The sequence below is a fragment of the Platalea leucorodia genome (assembly GCF_965183815.1).
Source record: "Platalea leucorodia genome assembly, chromosome: 11".
NCBI classification, from domain to species: Eukaryota; Metazoa; Chordata; class Aves; order Pelecaniformes; family Threskiornithidae; genus Platalea; species Platalea leucorodia.
In genome coordinates, this window is record NC_138833.1 from 8,839,755 (window position 1) to 8,865,035 (window position 25,281).

The 25,281-nt window shown below is 52.7% G+C and overlaps 1 protein-coding gene across 1 annotated transcript; it reads right to left on the minus strand.

Annotated features, from left to right (window-relative positions):
• Positions 1–8,255: 8,255 nt before the first annotated feature.
• Positions 8,256–14,272, minus strand: STING1 (stimulator of interferon response cGAMP interactor 1; the record flags this gene model as incomplete). Its single annotated transcript, XM_082324058.1, has 6 exons — positions 8,256–8,449; positions 9,343–9,529; positions 11,128–11,366; positions 11,524–11,632; positions 12,560–12,740; positions 14,028–14,272. 6 exons carry the CDS (start codon positions 14,270–14,272, stop codon positions 8,256–8,258), a joined length of 1,155 nt encoding a protein of 384 aa, XP_082180184.1.
• Between the last annotated feature and the right edge of the window lie 11,009 nt (positions 14,273–25,281).

The following is a 25,281-nucleotide window of genomic DNA, read 5'->3' on the forward strand; positions in this document are numbered from 1 at the left end:
AGTTTCAGGATGAGTTTGTAGCTCCCAGGAGTGGAGGGGTGGGAGGACAAACGAAGCTGAGAACATTTCCTGCCTCTCAGCACCAGAGAGGGCCTTACAGTGAGTCAGGTTTGGGGGTCTTCTAGAAGATCTGTTTTCTTAATGCCAACATTTATATTCAAGCCAGTGCATAAAATTTTTAGAGTCAAAATTGACTCTGTCTCTTCCATTAGAAAGAAACGTTACAGCCACGGTGTATGCTTGGTGTAAGACTTCAGCAGACAGTAGTTACCAGAAATGTGAGCAAAAATGAGAAATCTCAACACATTTTCCATGATTCAATCACTACCATCAGCATTATAAGAGTATTCTCTTTACCAGCCTTTGCAGGGTCGAGGTCCCACAAGCACAGACAGCAAGAGAAAGGGGGAGAAAAGCAGCAGCCAGATCAGCTGCTCAGATTCACACATAAGTAAGTGAGAGTATAGCCAAGAGCAAGGAATGCTGCATCTTTTCTCTTTGTTATTCTTTTAAGCCATGTGTCTTTCCTTAAGCTGCTGATAATGATAAGTGAGTACATCAGCATTTTGTATAGCACTTGATCAACCCCAGTTCCTACCACAAACTGAATGATTTTAAATGACTCAGTAAATTTTTCTGATTTTCAGCAAAGCAGTGACTTATGCACAGTCTTGGGGCTAGAGAAACTGTGCAAAGGCTTAAAACTGGAGACAAAAAGAGTAATTTCCCCATGGCAAATAGCAACGTACCCCCAAGCTCTAAGTGATGCTGGATGCCAAGGAATTGATACCTAGAGATGTCTGAGAGGACTTAAAAAAAGTCACTGCTGAAGCCAGCCAGGAAGAGTCACCAGATTGAAGGAACCACTTCACAGTAAAGGCCACATTTTGTTGTTGATGAGCAACACAAGTTATCTTTTTAAAGTTTTCTTGCCGTTCAGCACTGGAGCAGACTATCATAAACCAGAAAGAAAATGGATGAGATTTCCCTGAAGAGCTGGATGATATTTCCTGCTCCCAAACCATTGTGTCTCTCACAGAGAGCATCCCAGAGCAGGGCGCCATAAAGGCACAGCAAACTGGATGCCGTCACTCTCGTGGCCACGTGTGACACTGTTCTGATACTGCTTCCTGTGAGCATCTGCCACACGAGCAACAGTTTCTTCCTCTAAATGCAGGTCGTGTGTAGTTCCAGTTGAGCTGCAGTTCTGCACCACCTCCTGTTTGAGGGGATTAGCAAAAGGAGGCAGACGACTCCCGTTCATTGGTATGTTCAGTCATGACACATTCAAAGTGGAAACTAGACAGTTAAAACAAGCAGGTAAGTGCAATAAAGATGACAGTTCACTATCTTTTATATGAACCAGAGCCCAGATGGGTGGCCAGGTTTGCTGAGGTCAAACAGCAATGACAGATTGGTGCCTCTTCCTGGAGATCACAGTGGTGGCAGGGAACCCCGTCCTCCCACACCAAGCAAACACTTGCCAACAGAGGGATGAAACCATTCCCGATTCTCCAAAGTAGCGGAGAAGAAACAGCAGGGAAATTTCTCTCCTGATGCTCCAGTGCTTTTTTGTGCCATTTAAAGAAGCAGGAAGCTGGATGGCATGGGGCATCTTTTAATTACCAATAATTGTTCTTGAAATTATTTAGCACTGAGCTGAATGATGGTGCTTGCTACTACTGTCATTTACAGGGATTGGCTCCTGAAAGTCATACAGACACTGACCTCTCAACCCCAAAACCCAGCAGTAAAACAGAAGCAGAGGAACTCTCCTTTCTAGCCATAAACTCAGACTCACAAAGATGTCCACATCAGCTGGGATTTATGTGCAAAAGAGGTAAGAGTTAAAAAAAACATCCAAAAGGACATCTGAGAAAGGCAGCTCCTTAGAGGTGCTGCCCTGCTTTCAGCAGACTGCAGCCTCCTGGGAAACAGGTCTGCCCTCCCAAAGGATGCTCATGTGCTGATGCGAGGCTGGTGATGAGCGCCCAGAGCTCCTGCTGACTTCTGCCATCCACCATGGCCATGTCAGTTGGAACTGGTTCCTGAGCCAAAAACAATTCTCATCCTGAACCTGGTGAGATCAAGGCAGCTGTCCGCTCCATCCCCTTCTTTAAATATCAGTCCATGTAGCTGGAGTCATCCTGAAAATTTTTGGGACTTCCAGTACAGTGATCTTTAATACACACATCTGTCCAGAGAATAAACTATTCAGAGGGTCCAGAGAGATTTAGGCAACCTCCATAAAACCAAATCCTAAATTGACCCATTCCCAAACCAAAAGGCACACTCTGCCGCCATTCAGGAGCACTCTGCCTCCATCCTCCCCATCCCTCTGTCCCAGACAGTTGCTGTATTCGTGCAAATCGCAGGCCAGTCTGCACTGATAGCTTTTCATCCGAGGTAAAGGAGAAGACGTACAGGAGCAGGAGTAAAGACACTCTTGTAACAGGCACATGCATCTCTTGCAGAAAAACGAGATCAGTTTTTCTAAGTTCATGGTAAAAGCCCGAGCACCTGCTCTGCAATGGGTCTTTGAGACAACTCACATATCATCCACCCTGAGGTTAAAAAATAAGTCTCCTTTTTGCTGTATGGAGCAGGACAGATCTGGATGGATCATTACAGGCAGTTAATAGTGATTTGTGGTCACCCACAAGGAGAAAAGACCAAAGCGTGCCTCAGAAAGGACTGCTGACCTGGCTAACTCTGTGGTTGCAAACGAACAGGAGCTGGGCTTATTTACATCCAAATGGCACTAGCAAAACCTGATGGGAAAACAGCTAAGATGTGAGGAAGAGTTGTAAGAAGCCTCATCCTTGCTGCATCCAAGCCCAGCCCTGGCCCCAGCCGTGACCAGAGGGAGGGTACAGCCTTCCTGTGCCTGGCTCTGTGCCTTGCACACCTGGACCCTGACTGTCAGCCTACCTCCCTGCTCAACCTTCGACCTGCCTGATCGTTACTGGATGGTGGTGGACCTTGGGCCTGCTCAGCTCACCTTGCTGAGGTGTGGTGGCATTGCTGCTCCCTATGGCTCAGGTATGGGTCTGCTGCTCCCTAACGCCTCTCCTTCATCCTGAGGGCAGAGAAGAGCTTCTCAGGTTATGGAGTAGTTCCAGGTGTTGGGCAAAATTGTTCAGCAAGACCACCCTGCTGCTGGTGGGACTGGTGGGCTGTGACTGGCTTGGTCTTTAGCTCTTTGAGGCCTGGATGCCTGGGACCCAGCAGTCCCACTGCAGAGCTGGCTGGAAAGCTCAGCTCCTCATCCTACACATCCTCACCAAGTGGAGAAGCAGTGGAGAGAGGAAAAAGTAGGGCAAGAGCAGTGCCAGCAACCTCTCACTGCTGCACTGAGCCCATCTGTGAGTCACCCCCATGGCTCTGTGCTTACTCCAGGGATAAAAAATCGCTGGGGCTCATAGCCCCGTGTCAGGCACCTCTCCATGATGGTTAGGCTTGGGGCCATGCTCCTGTCCCCCACAGCTTGAGCTTGAGGGGCTCAGGTTGAAGATGCCCCCCCCCTAAATCTGCTCATCACCCATCACGGCACTGGCAGTCCCTGCACATTTGGCTCCAGATCAGGGTAGTGCCTGTGCCCCTCGCACACCTCTGCCTCCCGTGGCACTGGAGCATAGGGTATCGCTGGAGCAAGGCGGTGCCCGAGCACTGTGTGATGACCAGGGACATCCGGAGGTTTTGCCCCCTCGTGGTCGTGGGCACAGTGGCGATGAGGGCATGGGGCTGCGGTGGGGAGGCCACTGCCCTGATAGTGCATGCCAGCAGTGGGCCAGGCTATGTCTGTGCTGCTGACACCCTGCAGCACCTTCAGCCACCCCAGAAGCTGGGGAGTCCTGAGTCAGGTCTGATGTGGAACACTGCAATTAGCGCAAAAACTGAGCTGATTTGTGCTGTTAGGGAGCTCAAGGGGAAACTGGTTATCCTCTGTTTGCCAGCTTGGGCAGCAAGCGTCCAGTTCTTCTGAGGTTTGCTTTTCCTGCCTCTGATTCAGCTCTGCTTGCGATTCACTCTGCTAGCAAAGACTTTCACCTTGCCATTTGCTTGGCCCTGGCTTTGCCCTTGAGCAGTAGCAGGAGCTGAGCCTTTGGCTGGCAGCATGGTTTCTGCTGGAACAAGGTTGCACTGTCAGGTTTCCTCTGGGCTTGTGCCTGTCTTTCTACCTGTCCCCTGATAATATGGGCTGAGCTTATCAGCCTTCTTCAGCCCAGCCTGACTGAAGGTGGTGATGGGCGAGATAAGAAGCGCCCATATGGGAAGGGAGCAGGGCGTCAGGAAGGAGATGGTGTCCATGCCCCGCAAGGATCCGCAGTGGATTTGAAGGGGACTGCGGTGCTGCTGGCTTTGCTGCTCACGCAGCTGCTTCTGGCTGTTCCTGTGTCGCTGAGCTCAGCCCTGATGCCATGCATTTACCTTGAATCTCTGTGCCTTTGGGAACGCTGCTCTGAAACAGGAGGTGGGTGATCAGGACCCATGTCCACCTGCTCATGCCCCAGAGCACTCTGCTCCCTGCACCCAGGCGTACAGGTCTCCTACCACAAGCAGGAGGTTGGTCAGCTGCAGCAGCACGGCTGTCCCCTCTCCCCCTCTGGCCAGTGCAGCACTAGGCACTCAGCACATCCTGGAGGCCTCGGCAAAGATCCCTGACACCTCTGCAAACCAGCAGGCCAAGAGGAGCTGGCTCTTTGCAGTGGCCTTTGCTGTTACAAACCCTCCCTTACAGCCCTTTCATTTGTCGTTTTTGTCTTTTCCACAGTTGCAGTTCCTAGAGATTAGGCTGCAGATTAAGGCTTTACTGAATCCTGAAATGGGTTCCAGTTGCCAGTCCCAGCAGGACCAACATGCAGCCAAATCTCCTCTGTAAGCTTGCTCAGCTGGAGCTGGGGAGAGGCATCTCCCACTGTGTTCTCCCATGTGTGTGAAAGATGGAGCCCTGCTATTCACCTGGGCTGCTTTGCTGAGAGGCAGCTGCCAGGTAAGAGCAGTTTTATCTTGGGAAGGAAAGCTCAGGAAGGAACTGGAGCTGTTTCATGAGTGGCTTTGGATGAGAGGAATAAGCTGTAGCTGATCCCTCTTTACTCAGTGTCACGCTGGGCGCAGAAGGTCTCAGCACAGAGCGCGCTTCCAGGCCAGGAAAGTGGTAACCAGCCTGTGAGGGTCAGCCAACGCTGTCCTACAGGGCTCACAGGGCTCGCAGGCATCTCTGGAGCCTTGCCACACCGGCACTGTGAGGGGAAGGACGTCCAGGTGCTCACTGGCCTTGGGCTGCCTATTGTCTGGGAGCCTGAGCAGGTCCCAGGGCCCTTTTGAATCCGAGAGGCTTCAAAAGGTGGTTAAGGAGCTGGATTATAAGATCTTTGTGCCTCAGTTTTCCAGCTGGGCTTAACAGCGCTGCTGGGTCTCCTTGGATGGCTGTGAAGCGCTTGGCTCCGCAGGCTGCATGTGGGCTGAACTGCTGGTGGACAGTGGTGGCGGACTGCAGGGTGAGGGTTTTCCAGGCTGCCTTCTTCCCAACAGAAACTGCAATCATCCAAGCTTTCATCCAACTGTTCAAAACAGTACGCCCAGGTTTATCTTCTTCCACTCTGAGGAGAATCCTGGGTGGTATGGCTACGTTTCTGAGATGAGCCCAATGAGCTCTTTGTGGAGCAAACAAGGATGGAGCAGCACTGTCATGTCGGAGCCCTTTGAGCTGCCCTTGGAGGCAGCACAGGCAGGCTGCTCTTAAACCAGGCTCCCGGCAGCATCTGCTGCTGTGCCAGGTTGCCCACTAGAGCTGCCTTCTTGCCTGCTGGGAGCCCCACGCACACAGCCCCCCCACCAGCACTGAAGCTGTGGTACCAGGTACGTAAAGAAGCAGTGACATAAATGTCCATCTGTTTAGTTTGTCTCAGGATTGCTCCCCAGGCACCTCTGCCTCCCAGGCTGGAGCACCCATCTTCCTGCCTTTCTTTCACTTTGGCCACCTCCTGAGACTGACAAAGAAACCCAGCGCCCTGCCATGATCCCTGCAGCTGCAATTAGCTCTGTCTTCTTGGCTGGTTTTGTTATCCTTGCAGTGCATCACGACCCTTGCACAGGCTGTGCACGCTCAGACCAGTGGAAGCTGGGCTCCTGAAAGGAGCAGCTTGCTGAGTGCTGCTGGCAGGAGCCATGCGGCAAGGACATGGCTAGGCTGGGTAGCCACAGCTCCAGTAAGGAGCCTGAGCCTGCTGTTAGAGAGATCGCATACCTGGCACCAGACCATTGGCCAACAGGTCCAGACAGGACTTGAGGGACTCTACCCACATTGGAAAAATAGTGGCAGGGAAGCCGGCTTAGCTGGAGACTCACCAGTATCCACAGAGGTAGTACCATCCCCTAGGATGCTTTTGTGCGTCTGGCCCCAGGCAAAGCCACCCAGGAAGCTGTGAGTAGAGCCAGGAGGGAACCAGGCACAGAACTCTTGTTGCCATCCTCAGCCATGTGGCCAGGTCACCTCCTCTGGGCCCCTGGACTCCGCAGTCCCCTCGGGTTCTCCATGGCTGGCCCAGAGGATGGTCACAGCTGTGTCTGGGCCCTGGTGCTGGAAGTTCAGGCTGGGGGCGAATGTGAGCTCTCAAGGGACCTCATCCTTTTGCCAAAGTCCTGGGAGCTGGGGGGGACCAAAGGGATCACGTCCATGTAGGGGTGCTGCAACATCAGAGGGCAACAAGGCAACTGAGCTGCGTCCCACCCCCCCTTCCCTGCCAGGGCAGAACTGGCTGGCTGGATACTCCTTCAGCTCTTGGCAAAAGGGGAAGCTAAGGCATGGAGCAGTGCGTGCACAGCTCTGCCCCTGCTCTGTGGCCTTGCCAAGCTGCACCAAAGCTTTGCTGTGGTCTCTGGCAACCCGGTAAGCAACAAGCCCTGGAGTCACCATCCTGCCCCATGGCACACAGCTCTGACCACACGGCGTTACTCATGCTTGGTTGCCTGAGGGACTGGCTGGCTCCACTGCCCCATGGCTGGCCCAGGTCATGTGGGGCACCTTTCAGATTTTGCTGTCTTCCCAGCTGGGAAGGCTCCTGGCCGTAGCCCACCAAAGGGACTGTATTTCTCACCCGCTTGCTTGGTCCTGGCAGTCCTTTGGGAGCAGGCTCCGTCCCTCGCAAGCTGGGTTTCTCCAACAAGCGTGGCCTTATGTGGGGTGTCCAGGCATTGGGGCTGGCATGGGTACAGCCCCTTTTTCAGCCTAGGCAGATCCTGGAGGAGCATGTAGATGGGCAGAGCCAAGAAATCGTCTGTCCCAGAGCCATGCTGAGCAGACCCAGTGCGCATCCTATGCCCCGCTTCTACCTGACCACATGAGGCCTGAGCAGGCAGGGAGGGCCCGGCTTGCTGGGCTTGTCGAGGGTACCTCACCCCCAGGCACAGAGGGACGAGCAGCCCAACATGTGATGTCTTGCACCAAAACCCCCATGCAAGTTGTCCCAGGACTGCACCCTGCCCCTTTCCCAGAGCTCCAGGGGGTCTGGCACGTCCTTTGGGGCTGGAGAAAGACTTCTGCGGAGTGCTTGGGAGGAATGTGGGCATGAAGGGTATCAGCAGGCACTGCAGATGGCTCTCAGCACGAAATTACCGGATGAAGCAAAGGCAGGGAGGTTTCTTGCACTGTGGGACTACCGAATGTCAGAGTTCCCCAGGGCTGACCTCCTCTTCTGCCTCCACATCCCGAGTGAGTGGAAGGTGAAGATGTTCATGTGTGACTGCACAGTGGGGCCACCAGGCTGGAGGGTACCCTGGAAGTCCACATACTCCTTGTGCCTGCAGAAGCCATCAGATTAGCCAGGCCACACTGGCTGGATGTGTTGGACCCAGCACACACATACACAGGCATTGCTGGGATTTCCAAAGCCCTGTCCAACACCACAGGATGTCCAAGGGCCGACTGCACATCGTGCCCAAGATTCAGGATAATGCAACTTAACTCCAGAGGAAAATGGTTTATATGATATTATTCAAAGCAGATTAAAAAAACCCGACCCACAGATTAATACATGAGATATACATAACATAGAAAATGGGAAGTATGTCACAGGACTGTGGTTTGAGTCAGCTGTTTCCAGAAAACATGATGCACAGGAGGTTTTGGTGGGCAGTTCCTGTAGGAGATTGGGGATTGCTGCCATGGGCGACACTTGCTGCGAGAGGAAGGGGCTTGGGGAAGGGGGACCGAGACCCAGGGTGGCGGCACGGGGCTGGGCAGCACCGCTGCTTTAGAAACAGTCGCTTCGCAGAGGCTGCGGCAGGTCTGACTCACTTATCTGGAGGTTGAGCTCTGTTGAGTGGAGGGTCGTGGACGGGTTGTGCGGCTGATTCCCCTCGTACACGGTGTACTCCTCGTGACACTGCTGCCGGAGGTGCCAGAGGATGTCTCTGGACAAGGAGTGAGTTTCTGCTTCACCTGATTCTGGAACAGAAGAAAGACAAAACTCACCTTCACTGGTCTGGCCCGAGGCAGGGGTCTGGGCAGGGAGCAGAGCAGAGTCTCTGGGGGATGCCTCAAAGTATATGGAATTTCCTGAGAAGTCAAAATACAGTTCTTCCCCCTTTCAGCATGCCAGAAGAAAGAAAATAAACCACGAAGTGCAGGAAGAAGAGGAAAATACAGGTGGTATGTGCTGGTTTCCTAGTAGTGCTTGTTGTGATGGGAACTATATCACTTGATAGAAATGCTTCTCCCCATCAGGGGAAGCGCTGAATTTCCTCTGAAAAACAATGATGAGATTCATTTCAGCAAGAAGCAGCAAGCTGTTTTCAAGCCCTGCTGCTCTGGCAGGGGTGAGGAGAAGGGAAATTAAAAGGAAGAAGGGATAGCCTCCCTCCTTCTCGTCCCCTATCAGGAGGAATGCCACTGAGCCAGCACACACACCAACACCCATCTCAGTGCTGGGGAGGGCTTGACAGCCCCAGCCATTTCTCCCAGGAACATCAGTAGCGAAGGGAGCTGCTCCTTCCCCTGGAAGCCCGCTGTTATATTCAATTGTTGAGGGAGCATTCTTGCTGCCCCAGCGGAAGACTGCTTGTCTCAGGTGCCTCTGGGGACTTCAACAGGGACCAGCTCTGCCAGCATCCTTCCCACTCCTCTGAGACCCACAGCAAGGAGTCCTTCTGTGTTGGGAAGCAGCCCCTTCCTCCCACCGCGGCAGGGACCCCCATGGCCGTGTGAGTGGGGATATCAGCCAAGCACTACATGGATCCTGCCTGCTTCCCCTTGTTTGCCCTGATCCGAGGTCACTCAAGGGGCTCGGGGAGCACAGCCACTGTGCTGGGCACCCCTGCCCTCTTCCCCTCCTCACTCACCCTCGTACACAATGAGCCGGTAGGTACCCGCACACTCCTTGGAGCCTTTCAGGATCTCCTCCAATGTCCTGTAGAAAAGCTTGGCCTGCTCCAGGCGGTCCTCCCGGCTGAAGGCAGCACACTCATCCTGGGACATGGCGTAGAGGGACTGCAGCGGTGTGGCATACTCCACTGCGCAGTGCCAGAGCTGCAGGGATGGAAGAAAAAGACATGGGGGCAGGAGGACCAAGCGCCTGGCAAAGGGCTGCCGGGGGACCCTGGTGCTGGGCAGAGCCCTTGAGACCCCTCGGCAGCTCCATGGCCTGCCCTGCACTGGTGCTGTGTGCTGGGCCCCCAGGACAGGGCTCCTGCCCTGTGTTGAGCAGGGAAAGAGCAACTGGCCTGGCAGAGAGGCAGGTATGGCCGCGCCCCAGGCGCTCAGGAAGCTGCCTCCCTCCTTCAGGGCCCCAGGGTGCAGCCACTGGCTTTGGCAGCACTCCCAAGCCACAGCCTGGGGATTTTCCCATGGAGGGAAAATCCGTGGAGACCCCTTCCTTGCCCATGTCTGATCACACTTTCTTGGTGGCTTTTCTGCTAGAGAAGGGGAAATCTGAGCATCCTAATGGAGAGTAGGAGAAGGGAGAAGAGGATAAACACTGGCAAGGTGAATGCAAGCTAGAAGGAGGCTGGTCAAACAAATGAGGAGAGATTTGTTTAGGCCATAAAAATCCCAAGGAGAAGCAGGGTTACCAGTAAGTCTTATACTGGGCAAACTGGAAAGTTTAATAAAGTGTATTAGAAGGAAGAGGGATGGAATCTCTGGGTAAACGCGGAGTAGCAGGAAGAGCTACCAGCCTTGGAGGGCAGTTGCCACAGTGAGTCGGAGCAGGTGCCAAGGATGGGAGCTAGCATTGCTGCCATGCACGCGTTCACCAGCAACGGGGCAGAAAGCTGAGGGACAGATTTTACTGATGACATGCAGCAGCTCAGGGCAGGTCCAGGCTGCAGAGCTGCTGGAGATCACTTGGTGCTGAGTGACTCAGCAGGAGACTGGCAGATGAAACACAGCATCGGTGTGTGCCTCATAGCAGGAAAAACCCAATGCTGACAGTACTTCCCCAGGAGCAGGGCCTTGAAAGAGGCTCTGGAGTCCCTGCAGGCAGGACTTTAAAAGCAGCAGCTCAGTGCTCAGCCACCATCAAATGGCAAATTAGGGAGACCCACGTGAGAAGCATCGCTCATCCGCGGCCATGCCAGCAGGACCAGTGTGTTCCCACCTCCAAGGGTGCAGGGGCAGAGGCCTGTCTGCCTGGAGATGTGGAAGGAGGTGAATGCAATGTGAGGTGGAGGGATTCAGGGCTCATCAGCCTGAAAAAGAGGTGACTGGGGGAAGGGGAGAGAGTCAAATTATATAATGACCCACACAGACATTTTCAAGCACCTCTTCACAACAAAAGGAAATATTCATTCATCCTATTGGAAGTGATGCTCTGGACCCCACATCTGCTTTTTTCTGCTCAGTTTTCTGCTGTTTTCCAGACTTAAATCAACTCCAGGAGGGGTAAGTTAGCCCAGCATCCCTGAAAGGGCTGAGCCTGGAAGGAGGCAGCCAGGAAGAAGGGGTGCAGATGGCCGGCACGGATGGGACCTCTCCGTCTTGTGGAAGCCTGCTGAAAGCTGGGAGTATCTAATAGGAGAGGGGACACTGTCCTGCCCTTGTGGCCACTTCTGGGATGGGATCTGAGGCAAGGAAGACCTTTGGGCTGATGCATGCCGACTGCTTTCCCGATGCTGCAGTCAGTATACCTTGTTGTCTTCATCCCTGATTGCATAGAGGCTGTGTTTGTAGACTCTTTTTTTGGTGCCAGCTCGGGTCAGAGTGGTTTCAGGGAGGTCCGTCAGGTACTGGATATTGCTGTCAGCTTTCTCCAGGTCATCATATACATCACAGCTCAGAGGGACCAAGATGTGGAGCTTCCAGGTCTCCCTGCGTGCCAGCATGTTGGGGTTGGCTCTGCTGAATTCCTCCATCGACTTTTTCACCCCTGGTCGAAAAGAGCATCGGGCAGAGGTGCCTGGCGTGAGTACAGCTGCTTTCTACCTTGCTCCCCATTTCCCTGCTAACACTGTAGAAGTGGGAGGATTGTTATTAGGAGCTATTTCTATCTGTAGGCATGATAATGCAGGGAAACAGCTACGTACGTGGCAGGACTATTTTTAGGTACCCAACGTAATAAGACCAGGCAAGCCCATGAGCGACATTCTGCTTGGACCTCTCAGACATCTCAGACATTTCCACCGCTGAGGGCTTCTGCGAAGGGAAGGAAAGACAGACCAGTGGTGATGAAAGCAGCCACCTGGGCTCTTTTGCAATAGTTGGTTCTCTACAGGGATTGGAGAGCAGCCACCCTCTCCAAAGATCTGGAGAGTGAGCAACCCTGCTGCCCCCTTCCACCACCACATCGGGTAGTGGGGCCAAGAGTCCTTGATGGCTCACACAGCCCCTGAAGATGAGGAAGCTGATGCCGGAGTGAGCCAAACACGTTTCTGGCTTCATCCTCCATTGGGATTGCATGTCCCAGTGCAACTTGTGCACCAGCCCAGTGCTTCCAGCATCTGGGAGGAGACATCCCAGCGCCTGATGGTGGGATTTCCAGGGCCACCGGTGGCCCCTGCCAGCTCTGCGTGTTCATTTAGGTGGAAATGGGTGATGAAACCCCACAGGCACCTGACGGCTGCCCTCCGCACAGCACCTTTCTGTAGCCTGTGTGACCTCTCTCCCTTTCCAGCTCTGCTGGGGTAAAGCAGAGCACACCCAATGCTGCAGAGGTAGCTGGAGCTTGGCTCTGCCACCCACAGCATGCCTGATAATTAACACTTTAGAGACCACACAGGCTACCCTTTTCCCCCAAGCATCACCTTGATTGATAGATTTAAAAATACCCATTTTTTGTGTCAGCAGGGCTCTGGCTGCAGCAGGGCTGCTGCCAGCACCTGGGGCGGCTGTGCTCATTAAAAGGCAGCCTGGCTTTCCTGCTGGCACATGTGCCAGTATGGGGCTGAGGAGATCAGCTCTTTGGGGTTGAGCTAACGAGAGCGTTTCTCCTGCCGCGGGGCTGCGTGCGGGTGGGCTGTACATGCAGGGGCCACGCAGAGTCGGGCCATGTGCCCTCACAACTGCTTGGGGCTGCCGTGCTCCCTGGGATGCCTGGCCAGGCTAGAGGTCTTAATGCCTTACGTGGAGCCCCAGAGCGAGGATGAGGAGCTGGCACAGGCTGGCCAGGCCAAGGTGGAGGCCGAGAGGCTGCCCATCTCCATCAAGAAGAGCCACATATGCTGAGCCACAGACGAGCAGGATAAGACCATGCCAGCGCAGGGGGAAGCAGGCGCTCAGGGCCCTCCAGAAGCTGCCGTGGTGCCTGGGTGGGAGAAGGAGACAGGAGACAGACTGGTGGCTGCCCGCCCGCCCTCCCCATCTGCAGCCCGCAGGGCACTGGACAGGGGATGCTCCCACCTCCCTGCCAGTGCTGCTGACCTTCCAGAGCAGTACGGAGCCAGGGAGCCCTGTGGGACCTTGCTCAGCGCACCCCAGGTGCCCCCAGCCAGGAGATGGCTTGGGGCTTGTCCTGGTTTCAGCTGGGATAGAATTAATTTTCTTCTTGGTAACCGGTATGGCGCTGTGTTTTGGGTTTAGGATGAGAACAATGTTGATGATACACTGATGCTTTGGTTCTTGCTAAGTAGTGCTAAGCTGTTGCTAAATAGTTGCTGAGTAGTGCTCACACTGGTCAAGGGCTTTTCAGCTTCCCCTGCTCTGCTGGGTGCACGGGGGGGGGGGGGGGGGGGGGGGCTGGGAGGGGGCACAGCCAGCGGGGCTGACCCAGACTGGCCAAAGGGCTATTCCATACCGTATGGCGTCATGCTCAGTCTATAAGCTGCAGGAAGAAGAAGGAATGGGGGACATTCGGCATGACGGCGTTTGTCTTGCCAAGTAACCGTTATGTGTGATGGAGCCCTGCTTTCCTGGGGATGGCCGAACACCTGCCTGCCCATGGGAAGTAGTGAATTAATTCCTTGTTTTGCTTTGTTTGCATGCGCAGCTTTTGCTTTACCTATTTAGCTGTTCTATTTTTATTTTACTTCAATTATTAAACTCTTCTTATCTCAACCCACAAGTTTTCTCCCTTTTACCCTTCCGATTCTCTCCCCCATCCCACCAAGGGGGGGGTGAGTGAGCGGCTGCGTGGTGCTTCGTTGCTAGCTGGGGTTAAACTACGACAGGGCTCTTGCAGCACCCATGGGTCTCAGAGGGGAGCAGATGCAATGTTGCCCTAGGCAGCAAGGGGAGATTATCTCCAACAGCCCTTGCCCTCTGGCACTGGGTGGTGGGGGAAGGCTGGGGGCTGAGGTCTGCTCCCCAGGTAAAGGGTACACTAGGGAGCTACCAGAGAGAGGAGAGGGAGAGGTCCATAGACATACGGGGGACCTGGGCAGGCAGAAGGGAGAGGAGGAGGAGGAGCTGAGAAAGACACAAGGCTGATGAAGAGCAGTGTGTGCTGGAGGGGCACAGCAGAGCATTGCCACAGAGGGCATGCGTGTGGGTAGAAACAAGGAGCAGATCCCTCCCAACACCCAGAGGCTGCTATACCCATAGCCCCAGGGTGGCCCCAGGAGCCCGGGAGACGGCCTCCCCCATGCTGGCTCACCTGGACTGGAGGTGGAAGATCTCCTCGGCCAGATAGCAGGTGCCCTTGAGCAGCACCCCGATCTGCAGGGCCGTGAAGTGGGAGATGAGGCTGCGGGCGCTGGGCACAAGAGGCTCCCCGGCAAGGTACAGTGCTGCAGCGCACAGAGCCAGGAGCAGGTACACGGCATGCTGTGCTCGCCCTCCCCGGGCCTTAGGGATAAGCAAGGCAGTGGGGTGGCTCAGCCGCTGTGGTTCCTGAGACATCTGTGGCAGAGAGGGGGGGTCAGCAGCAATTGTTGTCCTCAGCGCCCACACATGCACATCCAGCACTGAGCACCCCAAAGCACACAACAGAGCCAACCCTTCCTTTGCATGCTGCTGAAATGCAGCCACTTCTGGGGAGGTTCCCTTGTCTGCTGCACAGGCCACCTCAGGGCTGCCCCCCCCGCCCCCACCCCGTGCCTAAACGGGCTCAGCAAAGTCAGAGCCTGGTTGGCCACCCCACTCCCAAATCGATGCCAACCCTGCACCGGCCCTCCCTGCTCTGCAGCCATGGAGCCATCACTCCTCTTGTTGCACTCACCGGAGCAGTTACCAGCGGCGAGACTGGACACTGCCTGGGTTTCCCGCACTGTTGTTAATGGGCTCTGTGCTCCAGCCTGCGCAGCCGTGGCTCTTTTTGGAGGCTGCTACCGCAGACAGAGACCCAGAGCCCCTGCACCATACAGGCTTCTGGTGCCACGCGTGGACCTGCACAGTTCCCAGCACCGAGAAAAATGAAAATGAAAGGAGCTATTGCAGCTGCAGACAGCTTGCAGAAAGCATCAGAGCCCTCCCACACAGGGCACCCACGAGGTCTCACACCCGCAGGAAATCCAGGCACTGGCAGCGCTGGGTGGATGTGGCAGGTTTTGATACCCATGAGCTTACACCTCTGGAAAGCCCCAGCGTACCAGTTAGGTCATAGTGGGGCTGAGCCAAGCTGGAATGAGGAAGGAAACCAGAATTTATTGAGATTTAATTTATTAAGTGCAGCAGATTTCAAAGATTGAATTTATTAAGTGCAGCAGGTTTCCAGGGGTGAAATAGAAGCAAATTCCTTCTAGCAGAGAGGGTGACTCACAGCACCCTGGATCCCTACACCCCATGCAGCTCCAGGAGATGCTGGCTCAGGAGGCAGTGCCCACGGGCACTGGTGACATAGCAGGGGCTTCCTGCAGCCGGGCTCTTGCTGGCCAGTAAGGCCCTCAACCCTCTCAGGTCCCTGGTCCTGGTGACCACAGACCCAGAGCAGCCGAGGTACTCAAGGCCTTCTTTGACTTGTTGTTATTGCAGAGGTTTGCCCTCAAGCCTCCCTGGTCCTAGCAGCAGCGTCTGCAGCGGTGAAGCATTACCCACCCTAGAGGCAGGCTGACTTAGGGCATGCGACCACAACCCCATAGGACCAGGTGGGATGCGCTCAAGGATGCTGAGGCTGGTGGCTGATGCCATGGCAAGGATCCTCTCTAATCTCTTTGGAAGATCATCGCAATCAGGAGGTTCCTGATGAGTGGGAGAAGGCAAACATCACACATAACTTTGAGCAGGGCGAGAAAGAGGGCTTGGTGAACTACAGCCTGCCCAACGTCACCTCTGTCCCTGGGAAGGTGATTGAGCAAATCCTCCTGGCAATCACTACCAAGCACCTGAAGGACGAGAAGGGAACAACCAGCAGGGATTTACAAAGGGCACATTGTACCTGACCAACCTGAGTGCCTTATGAGATGAGATAACTGGCCGTGTGGATGACGGGAGAACGTTCACTTCAGCAAAGCTTTCAGCATGGTCTCCCATGGCCTCTGTGTAGCCAGACTGAGTAGATACAGGCTGGGTAAGGGGAGTGACTGTCCCGAATGTGCTCTGGGTCCAATTGTTTTCTGCCCAGGAATGCCAGTGGACACAGGGAGGCTGCCAAGGCAACCTTGCAGTCCCCACAGACCCACAGGCACCTTGCTGCGGGTCTCCACAGGCTGGAGCAGGCACACAGCACAAAGATCTTGATACAGACATGCCCTCGGGTCGCATTTAATTCAAGCATTTGCAAACTCAGAGGGCAGGAGGAAGGAATAGATGCCCAGAGAGACTGGCAGTGTGCTACTTGTGGTTGTCTCAAGGTTATCGGAGTCTGTTTCGGTGGTACCTTAGAAACCCCAGCAAACCTGCTCTACAGGGCATCTGACCTGTGTGCCTAGCCAGGGGAGTGCTTGTGGATATAGCCAATGTGTTGTTTGCTTTTTCAACACAAAGGTTGGCTAAAACATCAAGTGAATCACTTCCTCGTCCTGTGCTGGGTTGTTCCTGGTGGCTGGGTTTCACTGACCAGCTCTGGCTGGCTCTTGCAGTGCATAAAAAAATCCAGCAAGGGACCTCCCCAGACCAGTGCTATGGCACTTCCAACCAGGCTAGTGCTGACTCCTCTGAAATTCAGTTGGGCAAAGAAATCAACTCTCTGTAAAGCAATCTATAAAACACACCTACACTGCAGATGCCACTGACATTAGTAGTTTCTCACCCTAGACATTTTTAAACCACTCGTGTGACAGGCATTGTAAACCCCTCATGCACCATGTGCCATGGCCTTTCACTAAGCACAGAGCAGCACGTGCATCAGCTGGTGCTTACGCATGAAAACTGCCATGTGTGGCACAGATGGATGCACGGGGCATCCTCATCTTCCCCACCCCCTGTGTCTTGGGCCATGTGCCATCTTGGGCAGTGTCCCACCAATGCATCCGTGGGATGCTCCTAATGCAGACAAACCACAGCAAAACCACCTCATTATGGAGATGTCCATCATCAGCTGCTGGATAACTGACTCATTGGCACCAAACTAGTTAGCACTAACCTCCCATCCCAGCCTCGGCTTGCTGATTTCCACACTGCTGCTGTGCTGCTGTAAGCGGAGATGGGCCAGGGCCAGGGCAGCTCCACTGCTGGGTGTTACCTGGGTGCCTGTTCTCAGCCTCTGCAACCTGCTCTGCCTCACCTTTCTGGGCACCTGAAGGACCCTATGACATCCCCCTGAGCAGCTGCTCTGTTTGTATATACCTGGGCAAGGATGTAGGAGCTTGTGGTCCAAACTGACTGTCCAAACCACCCATGGTTTAATCACTGTCCAAACACAGCAAGAACTAAGCTGTCTACTGAGCCAGCAAAGATGTTTGCAAAGGCAGGGAATCATAGAATCATATGAATCATATAATACCAGTCTGGTAGAATACCATCAGGTCCAATGTTTCTTGGCACAAGCATGGTCTAGACACGATGGCCCAGCACCCTGTCCAGCCGAATCTTAAAAGTGTCCAATGTTGGGGAATCCACCATTTCCCTGGGGAGATTATTCCAATGGCTGATTGTTCTCATTAGGACAAATTTTCCTCTTGTGTCCAATCGGAATCTCCCCAGGAGTAACTTGTACCCATTATTCCTTGTCTTTTCCATGTGACTCCTTGTAAAAAAGGAGTCTCCATCTTCTTTGTAGCCACCCTTCAAATACTGGAACATACTAATAACATCTGCCCTAAGCCTTCTTTTCTCAAGGCTGAACGAACGCAGTTCTCTCAGCCTTTCCTCATACGGCAGGCTTCCCAGTCCTTGGATCATTTTTGTGGCCCTTCTCTGGGGCCACATCTATCCAGCCTGTCCACATCTTTTATGTATAGCGGGGACCAAAACTGAACACAGTATTCCAGGTGTGGCCTGACAACTGCTGAGTAGAGTGGGATAATGACTTCTTTATCTCTGCTGGTGATGCCCTTGTTGATGCAACCCAGCACCTTGTTTGCTTTCTTCGCTGCAGCAGCACACTGTTCACTCATATTGAGCTTGTCCACAAGGACCCCCACGTCCCTTTCACAGAGCTGCTCCCCAGCTGGGTAGATCCCAGCCTGTGCGGCACTCCTGGATTATCTTCCCAGGTGCCAGATCTTATGTTTGTCTTTGTTGAGCTTCGTAAAATTCCCGTTAGCCCACTCTTCCAGCCTATCCAGGTCTTCCTGCAGGGTGGCTCTCCCTTCTGAAGTGTCCACTTCCCCACTCAGTTTTGTATCATTGGCAAACTTCGTGAAGGTACACTTGATCCCGTCATCCAGACCACTTATGAAGATATTAAACAGCGTTGGGCCCAATATCAGTCCCTGGGGTACCCCGCTTGTGACAGGTTGCCAGTTTGAAAAGGAGCTATTTACCACCACCCTCTGAGTGTGCCCTGCCAGCAGTTCCCCACCCACCGCACAGACCACGTGTCTAGACTGTAACGCATCAGTTTCTCTAGGAGGAGGCTGTGGGAAACCGTATCAAAAGCCTTGGAAAAATCCAGGTAGACAATGTCCACCGCTCTCCCCACATCAACCAAGCAGGTTACTTTGTCATAGAAGGCGATCAGCTTTGTCAAGCACGATTTGCCCTTGGTGAATCTGTGCTGGCTTTTCCCAATAATGTGCTTCATTTGAGTTGTGATAGCCCCCAGGAGGATTTGTGCCATAATTTTGCCAGGGACTGAAGTAAGACTGATGGGCCTATAATTTCCTGGATCCTCCTCTAAGACCTTCTTGTAAATGGGGGTGACATTAGCCTTCTTCCAGTCTTCTGGGATGTCCCCCAATCTCCATGATTTCTCAAAGACTATGGAGACCATCCTCTCAACGACACCAGTGAGCTCTCTTAACACCCTTGGGTGGACATTGTCAGGGCCCATCGATTTGTAGGGGTCAAGCTCCTGTAACAGTTCACATACTGACTCTTCCTTCACTGATGGTGGGTCTGTGTTTGCATCAACCTGGATTTTTGTTCCCAAGGCCGAACAGTGCCGGTAAAGACAGAGGTGAAGAAAGTATTGAGAACCTGCCTTTTCAGCGTTGTTGGTGACTAATTCACCTCTCCTGTTTAACAGTGGGCCAATATTTTCCTTCTGTTTCTGCTTGTTGTTTACATACCTGAAGAACACTTTCTTGTAGTTTTTGACATCTCTGGCCAATTTCAATTTGAGCTGAGCTTTTGTTTTTCCAACTGCATCTCTGCATGCCTTGGCAATGCCCTTGTAGTTCTCAATAGGTATTCATCCGCTTTTCCATCTCTGGTATGCTTTTCTTTTGGTTTTGAGCAGACTCAGAAGCTCTCAGTTAAGCCAAGGGGGTCTTTTGCTCTGTCTACTTCCCTTACCTTTAAAGCGGGTGAACTGTTTTTGTGCTTCCAGGAAAGTGTTCTTGAAAAACTCCCAGCACTTGCTAGCTCCTTTATCCTCCATGGAAGCTTCCCACAAAATCCTTCCCAACTGAGCTCTGAACAAGCTGAAGTTTGCTCTTCTAAAATCTAAGACCTTTGTCTTAGTACTAGCCTTCAGTGTGCTCAGCAGGATCCCAAACTCCACAATATTGTGGTCACTGCAGCCAAGGCTATCACTAACTGGGATATTACAAAGCAGGTTTTCTTGGTTTGTGAGTAGCAAGTCCAGCAGTGCCTCATTCCTGGTTGGCACATCTAACATTTGTATGAGGAAGCAGTCCTCTGCGCATTCCAGGAACTGCACTGTTCTTGCAACAGATGTCTGAGTAGTTGAAGTCATTCATAAGAACCAGGTTCTGTTGACCCGAAGCTTGCTTAAATGACCCAAATATTGCTTTGTTGGCCTTATCGTCTTGGTTTGGAGGTCAGTAGCAGATGCCTACTGCAACATCCCCCTTGGAGATGACCCCTCTGATCTTGACCCAGAGGCATTTGATAGGGCTTCCACAATCACCATAGTTGACTTCTATACATTCAAGGTTCTCCTTAAGATACAGCGTGACAACCTCCACCCTTGGGAGCATCCAGAAGAGCTGAACTGGCCTGTAATGCAACATAGGCTGGTTTCTAGAGGGGCCTTGCTGTACTGGTTGGGGCTGGGGAAGGGATCAGCCTCTCCTGACATCCCAGTGGCCATAGGCAGAGTGGACAGCTGTAGCCAGGATTTGGTTTAGACAGGGAAGGGTCTCAGTGAAATGCCTGAGAATTTGTAATAACCTGGAAAAAGAATAAAAAATCCTGCAGTGATAGGAGGTGAGATCCCTTGCAGGTAGCCAGATGCTGTGAATCCCCACCTCTGGAGACCCGCTGGCTGCTCTGTATGAGGTGCCTTAGGTATAAGGTGGATTAACCCAGCAGCTGGGCCTGGCCACTGGCCCTGTGCGAGGCTGAAGGCGGTTAGGAGCAGGTGCTGGATGCATGTGGCATGTCCCCAGCCAAAAGCCAGGTCAGGAACATGGTGCTTTCCCTAGTATCTCCTGGGTAAAGGACTGCTCCCAGTGAGCAGGCAGGCAACAGGCATAACAGAGCCTGCTCCTGCTGCAAAATGGGCACTGCAGCAGTGCTCGCTCCTTTTTTTATCGCATCATGTGCTGTTGCCCTGCAAAAGCTGGCAGAGCTGCTAGCTTCAGCTGAAAGGCAGACTGCCCAGTGACAGCTTTACACTGGGGATGCCTGTGGGGATAGGGTTCGGATGCCAGGCTAGTGTTAAAAGTGGCTTTGGTCCCTTGGCTAAAAAGTGCTGCAGTTGGTGTTTTTAGTGTTGCAATTGCACCACCAGTGTACCCTCAGAGGTCCTGCACACTGACAGGGCTTGCTTTATCGCCCACCCTAGCAAAAATAAAGTGCTCTGCAGTATTCTGTGTTGCACTGAGCTCTGTGAACTGGATCACTCTCTCTGATGCAGTGAGGAGCCATCTGGGTAAAATCTTGCAGAAGCAGGTGAGCTGCTTCCTCCAGCTCCCAAGCACACGTTGTCTCTTACTCATTCAGCAAAGCAGTTTCATTGCGGGACAAAAGAGGTGACAGTCAGGGGAGCCAGGGAGGTGTCCTGGCCAAAGGATTTGGTAATTGCCCCCTCTGTCTCCAGATTATGCAAGGTCCTAATCTTTGCTCACAAAGTCCATGCGGAGATGGGATGCCTTTCCAGGGATTTGCTCAGCTTGGGAGAGCCTTTGCTTCGCCCTGACCCCAGGCTGTGACCCCTCAGCAATGATGGGTTTAAAATCCTGGTGGCAGCATGGACCATCCCGCCACCCCCTGGATCGTGGGGCTGCTCTGAGTGCTGCATGCCCCTTATCCATTAAGGTTCTTCTTTCCTTTGTGGCACCAAAACTTCCTGCCTGAAAGAATTTTTATGCATTTAATAAGCGTTAGTGGATGAATCTGTGATTTATGCAGTCTTCTTTTGATCCCCTGTAAACTGTCAGCACCCGCAGTATCCTGTGGCACTGAGGCCGCAATTACACATTGGGTGGAGACGTCATTTTTGCTTGTTTTGAAGCTGTCACAGGCTAGCGCTGTTTGGGTTGCCACTGTTCTTGTGCTGGGAGAGACATGAAACCAACCCTTTCCTCCTCCCCAGATCACTGATGGCTTCAGACCTCAGCCATCTCTTTCCCAGGCTGGAGCATCTCAGATACCCAATTGTTCCTCAAAAATAAGCTGTTTTCTACTTGACTGTGCTGGTCAAAATGCTTTGAGTAGCTCCTCCAGGTCCCTTCCAGGTCTGACTCTTCCAGGTCCCATGTGTTAAGCTTCCCAGGTCTCAGCACAGATACCTGGGGGCTCCTGCTGGGACCCCTTCACTCACACACATGTGTACTGTTGCTCTCTGTCTTCCAACAGTCACGTAATTTCCTGGCCTTTGTCACTAGTCACCCTGGCACTGAGACTGCGGAAAGGGAAGTGGCTGGCCGTGTCTCCTCTGGCCTCCCACCACGTGTCCCCTGGGGACCTGACAGGGCTGAGCTGAGAACAAGTGAAACTACAACAGAATAAATGGCTGTGTACACGTGTGCTTTTTGGTCGCTTTTGGGTTTTTTTACAGGTATCTTCCAGCCTGCAGGACAGGCGAAGCTGGCTTTGGGGATGGAGCCACCACAAGCTTGCTGACAATGAGTGGCTGGTCAGTGCTGCAGTCCCAAGGACCCCTGGAAAGCTGCTCTTGCCCTAACGCATCCTGACTCTCACCCCTGCAGCAAGGGAGGGGACAGTCTTTGCAGACAGGACCCCATGACTGGGGAGCCACAGGAGCCAACAGAGCATCTTCTGAACTGGGTGTGAGACTTCAAGCAAAACAGTGGTACTCACCTGAACATGCTTTTCCATGACGGTGTTCCCTCTTCCTCTGCAGCAGCAGGCTTGCAGCTTTGCTGGGATTGTCCTGGGCAACAGGGCGGCACAGAAACCCCAAGAGAGGCCAGATCCCCCTGGGGCAGTGCTATAAAGGCACAGAAGACGACCTGGCAGCTGACCTTAGAAGATTGCCATTCATACAGCCAAGGAGGATGAAAGGGGAATAAAACAACTTCGGGATTAAGAGAGGAGAAGGTGAGTGTGTGGTATGGACAGAGATTGTCTCTCTGAAAAAAGTACTTCAGGGAATTGAAAGTGGCAGGGAGCAGCATGGGATCTGTGCTTGCAGCTCCTGGGGATCTCCTCAGTGAGCTCCCAAGTGGAAGGAGGCAGCCATGGCGGGGAGATGCTGTCTGGAGGTGAGGAAGGTGCAGGGATCAGTGGCGACCTCCAGCACAGCAGTGCCTGGGAGGCACTGGGAGGGCAGCCAGCATGCAGAGGGGCTGAGCAGGGCAGCCCTTGGGGTTGGAACAAGGGGCAATGGCTGGGTGGAAAATGGAGCCAGAACCTGACTGCCAGAGGGGCGTGCCAGGCTTTCTTTTTCCATGCAAGCAGGTGTAATGACATGTGTGAATATCCTGTTTCTTTCCTTGTTCCTCCTCTCTCAGCCACTTACGGGAAATGTATTGTTGCCTTCTTCGTCAGGACATGCATCCAAGGGAGCTTTATTGGCGCTCTCGTGGCCAGAGAGGAGAGGTTTATAGGAGCCCATCCCTGCAGCACAGACAGGTAGACCCAGGGCATAACATGGAAGTCTCTGATGTACTATGGCAAATGATGGAGATACAACCAGGCTGACTAAGCGTGGCTGGGATGCTCACTCAAATACCCATGGAAGCCCAAACTGCCCCGGAGGTTTTTAGTAAGCTGGGAACATGGGAATGAACAATTCAGGGCCTGCCTATAGCTGTCAGCACTGCCTGGATTTCTGCCCGTAAAGCTCCTGTTGTTTCTCTTTGACTATGCTTAACCATTCCACAACTGCCCTGTCATTGTCCTCAATATCCCATGCAGAGCTTTGCAACGCTGGCTGAGCTCAGCAGCTTCCCAGCCTGGGATCTGGGTCTACCCCTCTTTTACTTTCTGCCTCTGAGGCCAATCCCCCAGCCTCCTGCTGAGATCGGCATGGCCACCACCTTGAAGTGGGGCAAGACTCTGCGATCGTTTGCTGCAGAAACATGCACCTCAAGGCGGGGAGTTGGAGAGGATGAGTCTGATCTTGAGTGACAGGGAAGATTTTGACCATCTCGGTCAAGTGAAGTCTTGGTATTCAAGTTTGTCTCCTGCATCCCACATGGTGGCAGTGGCAGGCTGACGTCCCTGCTGCCCCCCCCCATGCTCATAGCTGTTTGTGGGGCTGTGCTGTGAGCTACATCCACGTTTGCATCAAAACCAGCAAAAGCCTACAAAAGAAAAATCAGAGTTTGATAGAAGACCGGGTGGTAAATATCAAAAAAGAAAAGACATCAGCAAAACAGCAAGATGAGCTTTTTTGAATCTGTAAAACCTGGAAATACTTTTTTCAGGTTTGGATCTTTTTACACTGAAATTTCCATTAATACCTTTTTTCTTGTAGAAAAATCTTTAAGTTTAAAATAAAAAAAACAAAACCCCCAACACCTGCTTTATTCAAAGAATAAAAGTTTTCACAGTTTCTCAGACTAACTTAGTTTTAAACACATTTAACTGAGAACAAGAGCAAGTCACTTTAAACGTTACCTCTGTTAGGTTTAAAAATTGTGACAATCCTGGATTTGATTCATTCAGCACACGGCAAAGGACTCTAGGAATGGAAATGGAAAATCACTTTGGAGCAGGGGCACATGACACCATAGGGTTTGTTAAAGACCCTCCAACTTGTTTGGCCACTGCTGGACTTCTGCAGCCCTCTGCAAATCCAGCCCCTCTACACACATCTGCAGCAGAGAAAAATGCTGGATCTGTGTGAGGAGCTCTAGCAGCTACTTTGAGCATTTGTTACCCAGGCAGTCAAAGAGGGGTGAGAAGGTGGGGAGGAGATACTCTGCAAGCCCCAGCAGAGCCTGCTGCTGCTGGGCAGCTTCAGGAGGGCAGACGACAATGTGATGAGGGGCTAAGGAGGCCAAAACAGAGACTGAGAATATGGAAAAAGGCACAATAAAAGCTAACAGGGGGCAATGAGAGAGAAAGGAAGGAAGTGTACCACAAGGAGGAGAGGTCAGACCTCGCAGGGCCGGTGAGGACAAACATGGCTCAGCTCCAGGAACAGTCCCAGGTGTACATGTGTATGCTGCAGGCAGAGGAGCTCAGCGCCAGGGGACTCTGGGGCTCGGTTGCTGGCTTTGCTTTAACAAACCAGACTTCGCTGGTGAATGGAAGGTTTAGCGACCGCTGACAGGAACCTTCTTTGGGACACCTCCAAGCAGCCTAAATGCAACTGAGGAAGTTCCTCAGTGCTCCTCTTTGCATTGCATGAATTTTCAGGCAATGCTGCCAGTGAGACATGGTTTTGTCCTCTTTGGGCAGTTTCCTCCAGCCCATTTCCTTGTCTTGGCATGAGTGATTTCAGAAAGAACCAGATCAGTTCAGACTTCTGGATGCCAAGTAATCCTGGGTGAAGGTAGAAGTTAGGTGATCCAACTTAAGCACAACTGCATGTCAGAGAACAGCTAGCAATTTGCTTGGGCGGGGAGGGGGGGCAGGACTGCTTCTTAGAGCAACAATTTGTAGTTAGATTATTTAAAACCATTTGTGAATTTGTATCTTCTGCCTCCAATGCCAGAGATTACGATGCATAATAATACACAAGCAGAAAGGTTCTGTCCTGCTGGGAGAAGCTTGTTACAACAGGTCCAGGATATCCAGAGTCCTGCGAGAGCTAGAGATGAGCACCGTGCCTCTTCCATGACATCAAAGAAAGTGCCACTGAGACTGACAGTTATGATACCTCCAGCCCACAGCAATGCACTGCCTGCCAGAAACTTCCTTGTGGACAAAGTGGTGGTGGTAATTTGTGGATTTTCCTTTATGGTCTCTTCAGTTTGTTCTTTGCCTTTCTCTGAAGTTTAAGATCCCAGGTTGTTCTGTGGCAGGATAGTAGACTGGAAGCACTTATA